The 18,783-nt window shown below is 39.7% G+C and overlaps 1 protein-coding gene across 2 annotated transcripts in view; it reads right to left on the minus strand.

Moving 5' to 3' along the window:
• Window positions 1–18,783, minus strand: part of TRIO (trio Rho guanine nucleotide exchange factor) — a 248,601-nt gene that overhangs the window by 147,519 nt on the left and 82,299 nt on the right. For both annotated transcript variants that reach the window (XM_040548080.1, XM_040548081.1), the window contains exons 6-8: window positions 17,903–18,025; window positions 6,708–6,899; window positions 3,192–3,323 (exon numbers count right to left, since the gene is read on the minus strand). In XM_040548080.1, the coding sequence (XP_040404014.1) occupies window positions 3,192–3,323; window positions 6,708–6,899; window positions 17,903–18,025 (447 nt within the window). The remainder of the gene's footprint in view (window positions 1–3,191; window positions 3,324–6,707; window positions 6,900–17,902; window positions 18,026–18,783) is intronic.

Below are 18,783 nucleotides of genomic sequence, written 5' to 3' on the forward strand. Positions count from 1 at the left end.
CTACTGAAGCTATAAGAATGTTAGTAATTTATAGTTATTGTCTTCTTTGATTCAAACCATGGCAAAAACATTTAGTTTCCATGCTAATTAAAAAGCAATAATCCTTCCTTATCTGGCCACTGTTGATGTTTAACACTTGCCAGGGCTGTTGAAAGCACTTTTCATTGCTGTTAGCTACTCCGTCAGTTTTAGCATGAAGCTCAGAGAACTATTACAGTTTGGTATCAACTCAGCTACCTGTAAAAAACTTTCCTAATTGCTTGTCCAATAGGAAGGAAAATTCATCCAAAACTACAAGAGTGGGACGTGAACAACAGTCAGAATCTGTCAAATCAACACCATGTCACAAACAGAAAATTGGCCAAGGCTTTTTCCCAATGGCTATTTTCATCAATTTTCACTAAATTTAGGCACAATTAAAGATTGCTGTTTAGTAGTCAAACAGATCTGAAAGGAAGTTCTTTTCTAACAAATAGTTTGCAAGAGAGTTTATTTCTCATTTAAGCTTTTTAATTTCAGTGATAGCTACGAATGCACAGAATGAAGCTCACTTGAAACAGTAGCTCTCATAAAGTCCAGTCAGGTAGAAAAAAAGTGTAGTCCACAGTAGCTGCTACTATAGTAATGATTTTTATTCCCTTTCTATATCCAAAACCATTATCTAGAACAAGTTGTTCAAATATTTGAAGACAATAGACTTCAATTACCTATCAAGAGTCCATGAAATTTAGAAAAAAATATGTGAAAGCCCCTTGATCTGATTAGTTTATTAGCTTGACAAACAAATGACCATGCCTGTTTCCCCTTTGGATTAATACAGTGGGCCTTTCTTCCTTCCCAGGGCATAACTACCCTAAGATTTCAGCAAGATATATGTAACAACATTTAAGGCACAGCTATTGGATTTTCAAGCACACCAGTCATCTAGGATTATGAGCTTAGATAAATTACTTTTCTAGTAGTATACAGCAATTATCCTCAGTAAAATAAGACTCAGAGCTAGTCTTAAAACCATTTACTGTCTTCTACTTTGCAACCAAATTGTATTGTCAAGACATCACAATCTAAAAATGACTGTTATAATTTCCACACTGTTCCTTTCTCCCAGCTGTTCATTCCCCGCAAAATGAAAGGAGATCTGCGCTGTAACAGAAATGAAGTCATACATGTAATAATAATAAGCGGTAGTTCTAAAATATCTTTACACAGAAAGGTAACTCCATCGATCTCCAAAAAAAGAATGCACATTTAAATAAGAAGAAATAAAACTTTCTGTCCAGAGGAACATGACTTGTACATACATATATGACTACTGTTTCTGCACAAATTCTGATTTCTAAAGAATAAGCTATTCCTTTACCAGATGGGGAAAAGCAATAACGTAAAATCAGAAGAAAGGTGCCTATGTCAAAAGCTACAGCTCTGAAACCCTAGATAAATTTCCAAAGTGTTTGTGAGCAATCCTATTATCTACCCATCTCATTTATTTTTATTATGCATCACCAGGAAGTAAACAGTATTTACCGTAGTAATCCACAGTACTTATTTACACTTAACAGCAGACTCCGATTCATTCACATCCCTGTTTAAAAACACACCAAAAAAGAACAAAACAACCAAACAAAAATCCCAATGTTTTAACTTCAATGCTTTATAATTATTCCAGACAGCCCAAACCTTTTTATTCCTTGCTGCATTCTCATGGAGCATGCACCCCAGATTGCCTCATCACACTCATCCACTACAAACATGCTACGTTTCTCTCTCTCTCTGTCATTTTAAAAGGGGATCCTCTCAATGAACAAAGGTTACAATAAAAAAATAAAAAGCTTCCCTAAAAAACAAGTTCTCAAGAATGAGTTAAAACATGTAGCAAGATCACAAGTTTTATCACCAAAGATGGTATCAGGAACAGGTATATCAGCATGTGTTTTACACAAGACAACAGCTCATGAACTCTGGACATCTGACTAATGGTAATAAAGTTTATGCAGGCCCTAAGATGGCAGGCATGCAAAAATCCAGTATACTAACAATATGGACTGATCATCAGCACTAACCTTGCATTCCTTTACTGATAAATGAAACGTGACCACACTTAAGATTCAACTGCCCCTAACAGAGTTGATTCATCAGAAAGTAGTTTTGTCTTTTATGTCAAGTATAAATCGCAAACATTACTTCATTCCTACACCACTTCCTTTTAAAATGTGCAAAGTGTGGCCTAAGCTGTCCTGTGTCCATGTCCTGTGTCAATAATTTTATACCATGATTTAATCAAATGCATATTTCCGCGTAATTTGCAACAGAAACTGCTTTATTTGACTCAGGTCAGTTCCATATAACACCAAAAATAGTTTTATTCTGTGATGCTGATAACCGGGTGAAAAAAAATTAAGCAAAGCTCAAAGTAATACAAAAAATACCTGTGAGCTAATAATGAAGTCTATGCCCATTTGATTTCTCTAAGCTAACTGAAGAACATGAGAGAACTCAATTTGAAGAAAAATGATGTATACGTCAGTCATTGTTTTTAGGACACCTTCAGAATAAGCATTTATGGTGCATTTACTAATAATACAAATACTAAAAAGCATTCTCAAAAATACTCCAATATGTTCAGGATCAGAGCAGCAGCATAGGATATACTAATCTTATGAAGGCTGGTTACATAGGCATGTTGGCTCACTGAAGTGCCTTCAAGGTTGGCAAAACTAAGTATATAACTTCTGGTTTGTCAAATGATGTCCTCGGATGGTTAAACCTTTTTTGTCAGACAGTTTCACAGACTGATTTTCAAAACACACTTAAAGCAATCCATACCAACAGCATACTTTTCCAGCTTGTTTCCCTTCAAGCATTTTAATGACAGTATCGTACTGCTGTTAGAAGGTAGGAATACACAAATGTAAACTAAACATACTTAATACACTACATGGATTGTTTGTACCATTGATTGATTGGTTTCATCTTGCCTTTAAATTTGATATGATTAAGAGGAAGACTTAAAATTTAACTTTAACTTTGAGTAATAGCAGCAAAATACAGTATACTAAACTAGGGGGAAGAAGCCTGGCGTTTGAGTTTCCAACTAACACATCATGCAACAGCCAATGCCAGTTTATGACCCAATCTTAATATTACACCATATTATCAAGTCAGCAACCTGAGGAAACAAAGAAGACGCTTGCCTCAGAGTAAGCCAAGGTAATATGCTCATATATCCCTTGATGATGATGGATAGCATCTTCTAAATCTTGCAGTTCTGAGGGAAGTTCCACCTCTCCACAGGCTTTACACCATGAATCCACGTTGCTCATATACTGCAACAGAGAAGAGACATTCTACTTAATTTGGGGTTCTATCAATAAGTAAATATACTTTAGAAACACACAAAAGGACAAACATCTGTGTGACAGTCATTGAGAAGGCTCCTGTTAAGTGAAAAGTCTTCAATGCATTTATTTCTGAACTGCCCAAAATTAAGATTATATTTGAACAGAGACAAATTTTCAAGCCTGATGATACTGTTGCTTCTAGGTATATATAGGGAACTCTTTCAGCCCTTCACAGACAGGCAGGCTTAATTACATGTTGGCAGCGTTCAGCACCAATTAAACCGTTGGCAATGCTGATACTTCAAGTTTACTCTTGCTCCTTTTCTCAACTTTGCAGCTAAGAAAAACTTTATTTCACTCTGCACCTACCATTTCAGATGCATGAAAGGCAACAAAGATCTTGTCTACAAAAATTGGTAAAAACGTGCTACAGACCCTCTTACCTGTCAACTCCCTGTTCAGATACTCACAGTACATTAATTAAGCTATTCCCTCACTTTTTTTAAAGCTTTAGAGAAAACAAAGTTACTTTGCACTTGTACACACTCACATACACAGACTTAATGGTGAAAGCCAATTAATGGTTCACTGAAACACTTCCTAGTTGTCTTTTGTTGGAAAGAGTGTCAAGGAGGCAAAGCACGTTAAGAGCACAGTAAATTCACACCTTAGTCCCCACAGCACTAAGTTCCCCACACAGAGAAGCACTAAATCCATTTGGCAAGCTACTACAGTAGCAAGCATGTAAGGGATTTACAACTTAAGCGGGGGTCTTTTAGGACTAACACTGTACTTTGAGCACACAGCTATGTCAGCATAGCTGCTCAAGTCAAACCTTGCAGGGGAAATTGAGGATATTGCAACAGAATCTCTTCTGCGGATAACTCAAGTTATCTCTGAAGCTTAAGCTGCCCTGACAGAACAGAAACTGTCATCACAGCTGTACGCACTTCAAAAGTTCTGTCAACTTATTTTTGACAGCTAGGGGGCATGAATTTTACACCCTTGTTATGCTAGGCAAGGAAAGAGGAAAAAAGAATCTGCTTTTTTCTAGGATTTTTCATAGCTGTTACACTTAGTATAGCCTAGCACGTGTGATAGCTTGTAAACTAAATTTGTCTTCTCTTTGTGTGAAGTTCTATAGTCTCAGAAGCTTTAAGAAGCCAAAACATTTCTCTCATTACATGGATCTTAATTCCTGGGTCACACATAGTCTTTTGAGGAAAAGTAGTCCACAGGCCACTTCTGGTACTCCATTATTGTTTGACTACAGGAAGAAAGGGTGGTGAAGTGTTTATTTCTTAGATACTTGCTTAATTCTCTTTTAATCAAGGGACAGTTTTAACAAATCTCTAATGTTAAGCACTTAACATTAAAAGAAGCTCCATGTAGGACCACGGAGCTGCATCTTTTGTACCAGTCAGCATGAACTGACAGCTGGGTGCAGTCTTCTCTGTGTCTGAGGAGGCAGTGACACCTGTAGCTTGCAAGGGAACACATGCATTCAAGAAGGGTGTGTTATTTCTTTCGCTACTTATTTATTAATAATTTCTATGTAGGTCAAACATCACCAGTCTCTAAAGGGGTCATTTCTGTCACTCCAAACTCACTCTCCACTGTCAACAGCTACATCAAGGCCAGGTATCTTACAAAGCAACTATGACAATCCATCAGAGTTAATCATCAAGTGAAAACTGCAAAAAGTACAATTAAGGAGAGGAAGTAAATTAATCCCTGAACATACTGCAGTATTTTCTCTCATTCTTCTTTTTCCCCTTGTTTAGATTTACCTATGTGTTTAGTGCTGAAGAAAGGAACACCAACTAGTACCACAGTTGCCCACAAATTTTTTTGCACTCGAAAAACGTACTCCCCTGACTTCTGATTAAAATCAATTTTTTACAAAAAAGGACAACACTTCAGTCAGAGTATACCTATCTGCTCATGTTTTACCATCTTTCTCCCATATGTAAGACCAATAATGCTTAAAAATTAACCTAAATAACCTCAGCAATTAGAAGAGCATCAATGCTGATAAGCTATCATGATGTGTCTAACAAATGCTTCAAGCTGGTTGGTGACTTTTACAGCAGAAAACAATTTCTTCCTCTTCTTTCTGTGCAACTTCTCTTTAAAACCCGCTAAAAATACTTATTATAGGAGCGTTAGTTTATATACTTTGCCTTAAGCTCTCTAAGATTAAACCAACGTCATCACTAACAATGAGAGGCACTGTGTATTTGCATCTTAGTATGTTCACATTTCTAATCTCTGGGCATTTATAAATTGAATTTCTGTATGGTAGAAAATGGAAAAAAAAACAACAACCTTCTTAAAATAATAAGGTGTGCTGCTTCTCTTGATTTCTCCAGTTATCATCAACTCCCAACTGGTCCATTCAATTATTCTAAATTAAAGTTATATCAGACGTGAGACCTCTTCTTAGATCCAATCTAGCATTGCAAATGGAAAGAAAAGTATCTATGGCAGCTGTACAGCATACCAGAGCTTCAGTCAGCCATAAGCATTCAAGAACCTCTGCCCTCCAAATTCACCAGAGACATACACAGTAGACAGTCTATAATATCAATGGGTGACTCAACAGCACACGCATAGCAACTCCTTCAGAACTGAATTCCCTTGAGGGGAAAAACATGCTTTCACCATCAAGACTATTAACTTGGAGATATTTATTCCTATTCCCCCATATATACCTCCTCTCTTGCAGTTACACATGGTTAATGACTTAATTAAAATAATTGGTATGGGCCTACAGCTAAATTTTTTGTTTAATTTAGGAGGAATCTCTTACGGGATACTAAGTAAACATCTCCCACCACAATTTCAGATTCAGAAGACTGTTAATTAACTTCTCAACTTTCAGGCCAGTTCAGCTTGGTTTTCTATAAGCAATTATTAGGAGTTAAATACTAACAACTCTAGAACTGATTTGCGAACACTTCTCTCTCATTAGGGTGGAGGAGTGAAGTAAATAGAATAAGTGAATGATTTCTGGAAATAGAAAAGGCATTATACTGACACTGATTATATTAAATGTTTTTCTTCCCTTCCTTCAACTCAAGAGCTTCATATAGTTAAGCTTTTATGTCTATTTCATTTTGACTCATGTATCTAATTTGGCTAAGATTTATCTCGCATTGGTGTTGGCGAGGCATTTTGGGGAGAATATAAGGGTAGCAGGCTGTCCTACAGAGAACAAGTTTCCATTGGAACATCAGCTGAAATGAATGATCTGGCTTTCTAACCGACCTTTTTAAACACTCCATTTACTTTTGTTTGGACAGAAGTACAACGGAATTCACCTTTCCAGCATGAAAACTTTTGTTGGCTCCCTCCACGTTCACTAACCTGTTCAGCTTTCTGATGGAAGATAGAGGACATATCCAGTAGTGTGCTACGTTCATCCAAGGCTGCAGCAAATGCTTTCCATTCTTGCTCCAACTGACTAGCGATCTGTTTTATTTGCTGTGAAGCGTAATGACCAGACTCAACCAGGCGATTTGCCACTGACATGATGCGGTTTATGTTTACATACACATTCTGTGGAGAAGACGAAGGGAAAAATTAGTTTGCAGACCACTTGAATATATAAGCATACTTCTATAAAATTATCCTTTAATACGGCAATGCTTAGTAGACTGGTTTTACTTGACAAATTTGTGCATGCCTGATTTTGGAATCTAGGTGTATACTGTAGCAGCCTATTGGTATCACTGGTAAGAGAGAAGGACAACTTGAAAAGACTAGCTCAACGATTAGCTTAAAGTTATGTTATGTGAAGACCCATTATTACAACAAAGAGGAAAAGGAAAAGCTGACCATAGATGTTCAAGTCAACAAGACACTTAGACACACACAATACAGGAAATTCAAAGTATCATCAGCATGCATTTGATCTCTCAATGGTATGTATATGGGGAACAACATTCTAAAAACATTTACATCAACTTCTGAAAGTACTTCTACTTTTAAAGTAACAAAACACAGAACTCTGAGTTCTAAAGAGTTCAACATTTTTAGATATGATTTTCCTGCCACTGTACTGCCTCAGATCTTAACACTGAAAGCTAGACAAATAAGGTCATTGACCAGTAAGATTCCCTAGCATGCGAGCACTACTAAACAATGGCTCTTAGTCACTGTAATTTTCTTTCCTTCCAACTCACATATGCATTTTGACCTGAAGTGTCTAAAAGCTGTTCTTGATTCTGTATGAACAAACAGTATCTTTCAAAGGAAGCAAATAAGTGTTTCCGATTTCTTCAAAGCCAGAAACAAAAATAGCTTCAGTACCAAAAAGTTTCTAGGTAGCTCCTTCAGAGCTACACGTACACAGTGCTGGGCTGACACTTCTTTTAACAGGGCTGACTCTCATATACCTGGAAAAAAGTTCTTCGAATCACAGCATTGCTGAAGCTGGCCATCTCCTCTGGAAATCATCTAGTTCAAACACCTGCTCAAAGCAGAGTCAATCAGAGCAGGTTGCTCAGGGCCATGTCCAGTGGGCTTTTGAAAATCTCCACAGATGGAGACAACACAATCTCTCTGGGCAACCTGCTCTAGTGTTTAATCATTCTCACTTAAAAAAAAAAAAAAAAAGAAAGAAAATATAAAAGTTTTTTACTTATGTTTAAAGGGAATTCATTGTATTTCAGCTTGTACTCATTACCTCTTGTTCTGTCATTGGCTACCATGCTGAAAAGTCTGGTTCTGTGTTCTTTACTCCCTCCCATCAAGTATTTAAAAAACCTTCTGAGTATTCTCTTATCCCCGGAAACCAATCCCAGCTCTCTCAGCTTTTCCTTGTCCACTAGATGCCTCAATCCCGTAATCACCTCTGTGGCCCTTTGCTGGACTTGCTTCATCATGGGTTGGTCAGCATGCTGGCAAAGATACTTTTGCTCCACATAGTCAGGTAGCAGCCTTGAAAGGGTCCCATGGTTGTAGAAGCCAAACCCTGCTGCAAACACCAGCTGTGTAACCAACTGTTGACCTGCAGCTGTTGACCTGCTCCTTCTCAAGTCCTACTTTCTCACCACCAGGATTGAGGAGAACAACATCTGGGCCCCCAAGCCCTTGACCATTGCCCCTAGAGCCAGGCAGTCACGTTCGATACTTTCCAGGTCACCCTGGCAGTATCACCGGTGCTCACATGGAAGAGCAGCAGGGGGTAATAGTCTGAGGGCTGGACAAGCTTTGTTATTCTTTCTGCAACATCCCAAATCCAAGTCCCCAGCAAGAAGCACACTTCCATAGACAGTAAGTCAGGTTTGCAGATGGGGTGCTCTGTCCCCTACAGAAGGGAACCCCCGTTGCTCTCACTCACCACTTCCTTTTGGTGCTCCTGTGTGGCTCAACCTCAGCCAGCACAGATGTTTCATTTGACACAGCTCCTGGCTCCTCATCAGCTATGAGGTCAGTGAACCGATTCTACAGCTGCAAATCTTGAGGCGGAGCAGGAACCTTCCTCCCTGTGCCAGAAGCCATTACCATCCAACCTGTAACATCACAGGAACTCCCATTTCCCAAAAAAACAGGCACAGACTCCGCCTGAGCCTCCCTTCAGTGCAATTAACAGCTTGGACTCTTCAAGCTGCAGAGTCATGGAAAAGATCTGGTCAATCTCGTATTATCTCTGATGCTCTGCAAGTCTGCTGACCTCCTCCTGAAGCTCCTTCACTTGGCAACACAGCTCCTTAATAACTGCACACCTCCCGTGAGCAAGGAAACCACCTCCGGCTGCCCCAGCCTTGGTAAGAGGCCGCAGGCACTCCCTGCAGCCTCAGACCTGCATCTTCCTTTTGGAGCTCCCACAGGATAGAGGCCCCTGTGGCACATCACCGCTGCTGAGGACATGGGTGCTGTTCTGAGCACAGTTGCTGGTCCTTTCTGTGATCTGCAGTGCAAATTGCAGTTGGCTGCTTCCGTTAACAACTCATTCTTGCCTATATCCTAAAAATTTACACGAGCCCAAACTGCCAAACGTTATCAGAAACAATGGTTGGGCAGGAAAAGAAGTCATTATCTCAACATTCTTTAAGGAAATGTTTTCCCTCCTGTCTGTGCAGTGCTTTCTGAAATTCCAGTAGGCAAGAAACAGCACAGAGCAGTTAGCTACTTGTCAGCAGCAGCACCGCAACTTGCCCTGGTCAAGGGTTGGGTAACACAGCATCATGAGCCAAGGGAGACAGAACAATGCAGACAAGAACCAACTGCAACAACTCTCAGTAAAGGCCACAAATCAACAATGACAGAGGAACAAAACCCAAAATTTCTTGAAAACTGTATTGTTATTTTACTGCGGATAGATTTGTTGGGCAGCTTGTGCTGAAATCTACGTATACTCCTACCAGTAAAAGAGGTTGGGGGAGCACTGGGATGGGGACACCCAACACCACGTAGACGCCGTGCCCGAGGTGGAACCACTACTTGCTGGCACTGAGCTGCTGCCCAGGGCCTGACACAGACTGGCAGGAGCAAGTGTCGCAGTTCCCCCAGGCTTCACTCTGCTGACTGAGTGGTAATTGGCACGGGTCTCTGTTACTTGTATGGGTATGTGTACATATGCAAGGGTGGGCATAAAGTTCTCCTGGCAGCTTGTACCTCAGTTGGTCCACTTAAACTGGATGCAGAAGTGTTATGTTGTCTTTCCTCCCTGCACAATACTACCTTTTCATTGTTATCTCTCACGCCTATGCTTTCCTCTTACACACACCTGAACAACCATAGGAGAACAGAACTGTTATTTCCAACAAATTGTAGAAGACTTGGGAGCACTTGCACCTGTTAAAGTGTAAGTAGCATAAATGCTAGACTGCTAAATGAATCCAGAAAACCAGGACATGGACAACGGCATGACAAAATGTGTCAAAAGAGAATAGCATAAAGACTGTATTAGACTGCCACTTGAACTACCCGTGTATTGTAATAAAAGAATTTTGGAAATTCTGGAATGTTGGTTCGATATGAAGGACAGGGCACCAAAAATAGGTAGCTAAGTACATCAAAACCAAGCTGTGGTTAAAATGCATTCAGCTTCCCGTGGCAATCTGGCTTCACAAACGTGGAATACCCCCTGTAGTAGTATGAATATGAATTAATATACTGACAGTTGAACACTTTCCAAGCTATGCATACCACGTTCATTTCCGCAAAAAATCCTGTAATAATCTCAACAACTTTTTCTGCTATCATATCCTGTACTAACTGACATATCTACTAAACATTTAAATTCCAGTATTTCAGAATGCAATGATCCAGAAGAGCCAGATGTAGTTAACGAGGAAAACGAACTTCAAACAGCAATTCACTACAATTGGAATGTCCAACTAATCCTTGAAGATTTACAAATATTACTCCATTTTCTAAAGGGACAGGCAGGTTTACTGTCATTATTATATAACAAATACAAATTTTGTGCACTGCTTCAGCAGCACCATTCCAAGCAATCTTCCACTCGTTCCTTTGGTTCCAGGAACTGACTTGTTGTTATTCACTGCACGAATTTACATCCTCATTTCAGCTAAAGAAACAACAGCTATCAGGTAGTAACTGTTAAAGACTTTTTTAGCCATCTCATTTATATCATGTGAATCTGCACAAGGCAACTGCAGCTTCTAAATACTCACCAGCTGTCTAAAAAGCAAAATGCTAAAGCAGCACTTCATTTCTTTCATTGTATTACACATGACCAATGTAGCAAAACTAAAAAGGGAACATCTCAACTTACAGCATTACAGTGTGTATAGTAAGTACATTAATGTATGTAGTACAATTATTTTCTCTCACAATACCCTTTAGCCAGAAGCTGAAAAGACACCTTATAATATCTGGAAAGCTCCGCAGCACAGAGTTATTCCCTACAAGGCGACATGATTAGTAGCCTACCACAAGCTGCAGTGCACTGTCATTCTTTGCTGCATGCCTGAAAAGCGAGTACACTGAAAAATATAGGTGACAGCCTGCCAGCTTGACTGAACTTCGATTGTACTTAATACAAAACATAGCTGGCAGATGCCCTGAAGGCTTTATTTTATTTCCTGATTTTCCTAGACCCATTTATAAAATGTTTGTTTAGTGCTAAGATTCCTAACAGGATTTTTCTGACACAAAGAATATTAAGCATCCAGCGTTAAAAAGAACTACCCCAGTGACATGGTCCATAAGCATCATAACTGGCACCTATATAATATACTGCAGTGAGTTATAAGCTAATCATCTGCAATGAAAATATTTTAGCACTGTTCTAGCAATGGAATTTCCAATTCATCTGCCACTTCACCACAGAAGTGGCAACTAATGTGAGGTATAGCATTAACGTATGAAGTAACACCCGCTTTAATGACTTAAATGTTTTGTAAACCTCCCTCTTCTATTCCCTCTCTTGCAGCAACAGTAAAGGGAGTTGCAGAACAAGCACAAGTCACTTTGTCTCTTGCCTTGAACAAAAATAAAATCAGCAACATACAGACTACAATTGAGGAGATAGTTAACCCATTCTTCAGCTATGCGGTTCCTTAAAATATTCTCAGGTAACTATTTAAATGTTGCTATCACTATTGTAACAAGTTAAATATAATTTCATCCCACTCTAACTTTTTTCAAATTTTTCATCTCGCTTTCCTGTATTTTTCATGGTAGACCCAGGGAAACTAAGACTCTATAGTCTACCACCACCACCATTTTTTCTCCTGTGCTTTTCACTTTCTCACAGTAAACACCCATGCCTTCATCCTGTCCTTAAAGCTGCGTCATTCTTCACCTGGATGCTCCCCATCACATCATTAAGTACAGTGATCTAAACCAGACCTAGCTCTCTAGGACCGACTGAAACAAGGCAATTTCTTTAGAAACCTTAAATTCAGCACCTCCAGTAATTATTAAAAGTGAAACAAGGTTTGCTCCTTTGCAGTAGCACCTTTAGCAACTCTATTTCTTCAGTTCATGACCCACTGACATGAACATACCTGAAGGTGAACATACCCTTTCTGTTAAGGATTTTAGATTGGTTGGACAGCTGGGAGACTTCTTGTTAAACTTCTAAGTATTTTTACTGAAAGCCCTGCCTGAACAAGCTATTAGTTGAAAAAAAAAATTAAACTGGGGTTTAAATTTGTTTTAAAACAAATTTTAAAATTGGGTTTATGTGGCAAGGTTTTGGTAGTGAGGGGCTGCAGGGGTGACCTTTGTGAGCAGAACCCAGCAGCTGCTCCATGTCAGATCAGAGCCAGCTCCCGCCGGCTCCGAAAGGGACCTGCTGCTTGACAGAGTTGAGCCAGTGAGCAATGCTGGGTGGGCCTCTGGGAGAGCAGATTTAAGGAAGGGAAAAAAAACTGCTGCACCACAAAGGCTGGAAGAATGAGGAGTGAGAAACAGCCCTGCAGCCCCCAAGGTGAGTGCAGCAGGAGGTGCTCCAGGCACAGAGCAGCAGTTCCCCTGAGGCCCGTGGAGGAGCCCCCGGTGGAGCAGGTGGATGTGGCCTGGAGGAGGCTGCAGCCCATGGAGAGCCCCCACAGGAGCAGGCCCCGGGCCGGAGCTGCAGCCCGTGGAGAGGAGCCCACGCAGAAGGGGAGAGTAACCACAAAGGAGCGGCAGAGACAAGAGTGTTAGGGGCTGACCACAGCCCCCATTTCCCGTTCCCTTGTGCCACTCAGGGGGACGACATAGAAGAGGGTGGATGGGGGGAATGTGGTCTTAGTTTCTCACTGCTCTAGCCTGCTAGTAATAGGTAAGAAATTATATTAATCTGCCTATGCTGAGTCTGTTTTGCCCATGATGCTAATTGTTGAGTGACCTGCCTGTCCTTATCTCAACCCTTGAGCCCTTTCCATCGTATTTTCTCCCCTTTTCCCTTTGAGGAGAAGGAGTGAGAGAGCGGCTGTGGTGGAGTTCAGCTGCCCAGCTGGGTAAAACCACCACATAACAAAAATTGCACAATTCACAACCTACAGTTTTGGTCTTGTGTGCCGAAGTCTCAGAGGACTCAGGGAAGTTTAGAATTCACATGGTGCTTAAGTGTATCTTAAATGACAACTCTGGGTGGTTACAAAATATATTTTAAATAAAAGGAATCAAGAGTGAAAAATATCAGTAGTACAAAGGAGTAGAAAGAGTCACACTAACTGTCAGCTAAGTTGATTTTACCTCACCTGACCTTCTTAATGTTTTCATTTTTACCAGTCCCTGTGGCTGGACTCAAGCAAGCCAAGGCAAGTATGTCATCCTTGAAACTTTTAATTCTGTAATCCCAGCGAGATTCAAGTGTTATGTTCATACTTCTACTTCAAGCTCCTCACACTGACCGCTCTGTCACTTTCTTTTTGAGTGAAATTAATTATTTGATTGCCACCTTGATAAAGCAGTCTAGTGTACGCCAACAGCCTGTTCTGGGAACAGTGTTAATCAACTTACCAATATGCTTACAGTTGACACAGTAACAGGACTTTCTGGATTAAGGCTAATAAACATCAGTTCCACTGATGGTTCTATCAGCACCCTGAGACAAGAAGTAGTCACAGCACACCCTTGACAGTAGGCAGTCAACCTTCACCAAGGAAAGCTTCTTTTTGATTACATTGCTTTCCAATGATTTTGGCCCTCACCTAGGCAGTGAGGGGCACAGTTAAGCTTTAATGAAAGCAAGGTGCTTTGACCTAGTGAGAAAAGTAGCAGAAAATACACAGATAACATCATCTTCCTCCTCACCCATATTTCACATGATGGCTTTAGCTTCCCTTATGTCACAGAAGACTTGCAGAAAATGGCAAGAAATAAGAGTGGACACAGTATCAGTCCCTCCTGCTCTTCCATGCATGGCTGACTAATAGTACAATCATAGCATAAATTCTGCATTTTAAAAATTAGACAGATTTTTTCTTTGTATTTACAACTCTTATAACTTATTTGCAAGTTTCTACCTTAAAAGGTAGTAAAAATTTGTTTTGAGAAGTGAGGCATTGGTTTAGTCATCTGAAGAGGAACTTGAAATTAAAACTGAGTATTGCTTAGCTCACATAAATCTCAAGACTTGACAACAGCAATTTGTTGTTGCTGAAAGCAGGTCTTTTAAATGATAGTGAAAAAACATAGAATCATTAAGGTTGAAAAAGACCTCCAAGATCACCGCCCTACCACCAATGTCACCCACTAAACCACGTCCCTAAGCACCAGGTCCAACCTTTCCTTGAACACCCCCAGGGACCACCCACACCTGTGGGACCACACTCCACCACCTCCCTGGGCAACCCTTTCCAATGCCTGACTGCTCTTTCTAAGAAGAAATTTCACTTAATTTCCAACCTGAACATACTCAGCTTTAGAGGCGAGAATCACTGAGATACCGTTTTCCCCCACAGTTAGGGAAGATGGGAACTACTTGCCCTGTAAAGAAACTATCTTGCCCCTTATCAGTGCACAGCTTCTTGATTTCAGTAATGGGAGGTTACATACCTACCCACAGCTGAACATGTGAACTGTATTTCAGACAGCATCCTTTCCAGCCACACCAATCTGTGTGTGTTGAGTAGTGGTAACAAAACATATTTCCATCTTTGGTGCACATCACTGCACCTATCCGGCTTTTCCCTAGGACAGTTTCATTGCAATAAGAACCAGCCTGCACTTTAAGCTTAAGACTTTAGTGAACTTACTCATATGCACCTTGAATGCAACCACATGTGTCTATCACATACTGAATATGCAGGATGCCTAGATGTATCACTGGAGAACGAAGCTGCTGGAAGTGCAATTAAATTTCCTCCCCCAATATATTCTTCACCTTTTTGTTTTTACATTTGGTTTAAACTTCCAGCTACTTTGTGCTGTAATATTGAAAACTGGGTTCTAAAAACGGCAGAAAGCCATTATAAGGAAAAAAGAAAAATTCAGCAAATCTTCTTTATCCTTGATGTAGCCAACTCTTTTTGATAACAGGAACTAAGTAGTTTTCACAATGGTTTACAACCAGGTGGCTCATTTCAGACTGGAAGGCCAGATTAAAGTTTTGGCATCTCACCCAAAGGCTGATACTTTCTCACCCGAGCTCGGCAGAAGCAGCTGCAGAACTTGCCCTCCTGCACCTCTTGGAAAGCCAAGCTGCTACTTGGGAAGGAAGGGGAGATGGGAGAGCCAGCCATTGATGGAGGGTAGCACCTGCTGCGAAGGGAGCATGTGCCCTGCAGCAATCACAATGTGTTAAGAAAAGCAGCTGCAACATCAATTATCAGGGTTAAGCTGTGAGCAAGTGCAAGAGGTATTTAGCTGCTTGGGCAGCATTTATCCTTTGAACAGCCCTTCCCTGCCTAAAGTGAGCCTAAAGAAACTGCCTGGAAAGCAAGATCTATCAGGGTCCAATTAGGGCCACAATGAAAAGCCTTCAAAATCTCCTGCATATAATAATACTTAGTTGCCACTCCTCCTTCCTCCACGCTGTCCAATTGAATAAATTTACATTGCTGTAGATGTGTTAGAAGCTAAATTCCTTCTCTAGTGCTAGAGCACTCATTAAGAGATCTTAAATCAGCTCTGATTACTGAAGAGTTACACTGACTGCAGCAGCAAACAAAACAGTAGCTTGGTTAGCACAGAACGCATCTGAAGAGAGGTCAGGGAGAAACTGAACACGCTTTGCAGGAGTTAAGATTGCCTGACATTTTTCCAGTTAAAAACACAAGAATGGCCTGCCAAAATTCAATCAGCTCATGTCATTTTTAAAGTCATATTCAGCATAATTTTCCCCCATACTATACATGTTCAATTTTGGCTATTTAACCAAATAAAACAGAAAACCTGAACGCTCTTGAAATCAAAACACAGGGCTAATCGTTTTCTCATTCTATGGGAAAGAACCACTTCACGGGGACTATGCTTGCCCCAGATTTAAACTGCTCCTTACATGCTTCAAAAAATCATTGTGCAAGATGAGGAAAAGTCCTGTGTAATTAACACACTTGACTATTACAGGCAAAACAGAGATTAACAGCAAAAGATTAAGAACAGGAGGGATTACGCTACATCACTCAAGTGCTTCCTAGTGTTGCTATCATCTAAACAGTGTGGAGGTTTTTCTTGTTTGTTTGTTTGTTTTTTAAAAAGACAATGAAGGAGAAGAAAACAAGCCACCTGATTTGAAGAAAAAATCACAGTAACTAACATCAGGAGAGGCTAACAGAACGAGAATAATTTAACCTGTACAGTATGAGCCCAAGAACAGCTTGGAAGGATATCCAATATTACCAAGCTTCAAAAGTCATCTCATGTCAGTGACGCCTACTGTCCTCCTCTGAGTGCCTTTCTGCTGCATTTTATGTGCAGAGCAACAAACAGCAGTAATTAGTTATTCCATGAAACAGCAAATCTCTATGCCCAAAGAGTGGACCTGTACCTTCCAAACCTAAAGGTCAAAGTTACTTCCATGTATGATGTTACATAACTTCAATACAATGTTCTGCAACGTTCACTTTATTCTTGGCAAAAAGTAAATCATTGCTTTTATTTATTTGTTAAAAAAGCTTTCACAAAGATAGCTGAGTTGCAGAAGAAAGTTTACTTCTCTACTGGTGTCTCCTACTGCCTAACTTGGTCAAAACTAGACACAAGAGCTGCCTTACTATCCCTTTAATGATTTTAGCAAGACAAATAACCAAGGGTAGTTTACTTTGACATGCTTTCTTTCCACAGTTAGTAGTCCTGTCCTACAAAAACACCCTCTTGCAAGAGCTGATTGTTTCAACCATACTTTAATTCAATTCCCATCCTTGGACTGACAAGGATGTTAATTTCTAACAAGAGTTGTAGTGTTCTTCTTCCATTGAGCTGACAGACAGGGACTGGATTTAGGCCCAGGCTCCAGAAGTTACTTATACACCTCCAACCCTCCTAGTGAAAAAGAACCAAAATATTCTTGAGAATTTAGTCCCCATGTGCAAACAGGGCATTCATGAAACTGGTAACAAGCAGCTTTCACTCACTGCAGGTTACAAACTGAATTCTTAATTGCAGATGATGGCTCATCAAGATAATATTTGACAAGAAAAATATTTGCTTTAGCTCCATGCCACTGCGCCAGAAATGAGAAGTGTGTGCTCTTAAAAATAAATAAACAAATAAAGGAAAATTACTACACTGGGCTCAGCTATTGATTAGCACTTCTCAGAAATTTTTGTACCTGAGATGCAATCTATTCTGAAGATCCTGAGCTTTTTTTTTTTTTAAATCGTATGATTTAACATATGATTCCTTGAAATTTCCAAAAAGATGCAAAACTGTACTCAAACACATATCCCAGGTTCTAAAAGTTTGGATGCATATATTTTAGACGTTTCAAGGTTGCACTGAATATTGCCAAGGGTCCAAATAATTCAGTTGCTCAATCACAGTACCTCTGTACTTGGCCATCTTTTATTTTCTTCTTTTGTTGTACAACTTCACTGCTCAAATACAATTTCTACTAGTTGTAATAGGAGGAATGATTTGTGTATGTGATTTATGAATTCTACCTTAACAAAGAGCAAATGTCAGCATTGTGAAGTGAGGCCCATTCTTACCATACAGTTCATGGCAAAGTGATTGTGCTGTGTCTGAAGTTCCATAGCGTGGGGATGACTGGTTCCGATCTCCGTGTAGCTGTTTAGAAACAGACCTTTGTTGTGTGTAATCCAGTCAAACATCTGCAAGGAAATATTAAGGAAAAAAAATCACTGATTTGTTGTGGAGGAAATCACATGCAAGTAACATGAGAAATCTGTGACAAAGACAACAGAAAGAGCTGCCATTAAAATTAACACGGATTGTCTTTCCCCTGTAAGTTACTGTACATTTTAAAGAAATCAGTACTGAAATCTGACTTTTCGGACCATCATCCTCAGCTGTTGAACCTTTTCTTTAGGTGTTTATCTCAAGCTACAGTAAAGTCAACTTCATTACTACAAAGCCATAGTAAACAAACAGACTTGGGGAACAGCCCTGTGTTATAAAGCTTATACATTCTTTAGTGTCAGCATTTTGTGATGTCAGCAGTTTAGTAATTTAAAATGAGAATGTGTCAACTCATGGAAATTAAGTATTTCAGTAAGTCTTATATTTTTAGCTCACAACTTTATGGCAGATTTGAAAACAACTTTTCTACTGCTAAGCAAATTAAAAAAAAAATACTTGAGCAGTGTTACATATTACCTTCTTTCAGAAAAAATTAGGAATAAACTTCGAAGATGTGTAAAAACAACAACAACAAAAAAATATTCAAACAAAGTTTAGGAAAGGTCTTATCTAACAATGGCCATTACTGAAGGTACAATAGGTATGTTAACAGTGGCACTGGAAAACAAAGTTTTCAAAGACCAAGCAGCTCAGCAAAAGACCAAGTTTTACAGTTTTACACACACACAGTGGTCTTGAAATCTTTGCTGTATTTCAACTCAGAAGACCC

Source organism: Cygnus olor, chromosome 2, assembly GCF_009769625.2.
Source record: "Cygnus olor isolate bCygOlo1 chromosome 2, bCygOlo1.pri.v2, whole genome shotgun sequence".
Taxonomy (NCBI): domain Eukaryota; kingdom Metazoa; phylum Chordata; class Aves; order Anseriformes; family Anatidae; genus Cygnus; species Cygnus olor.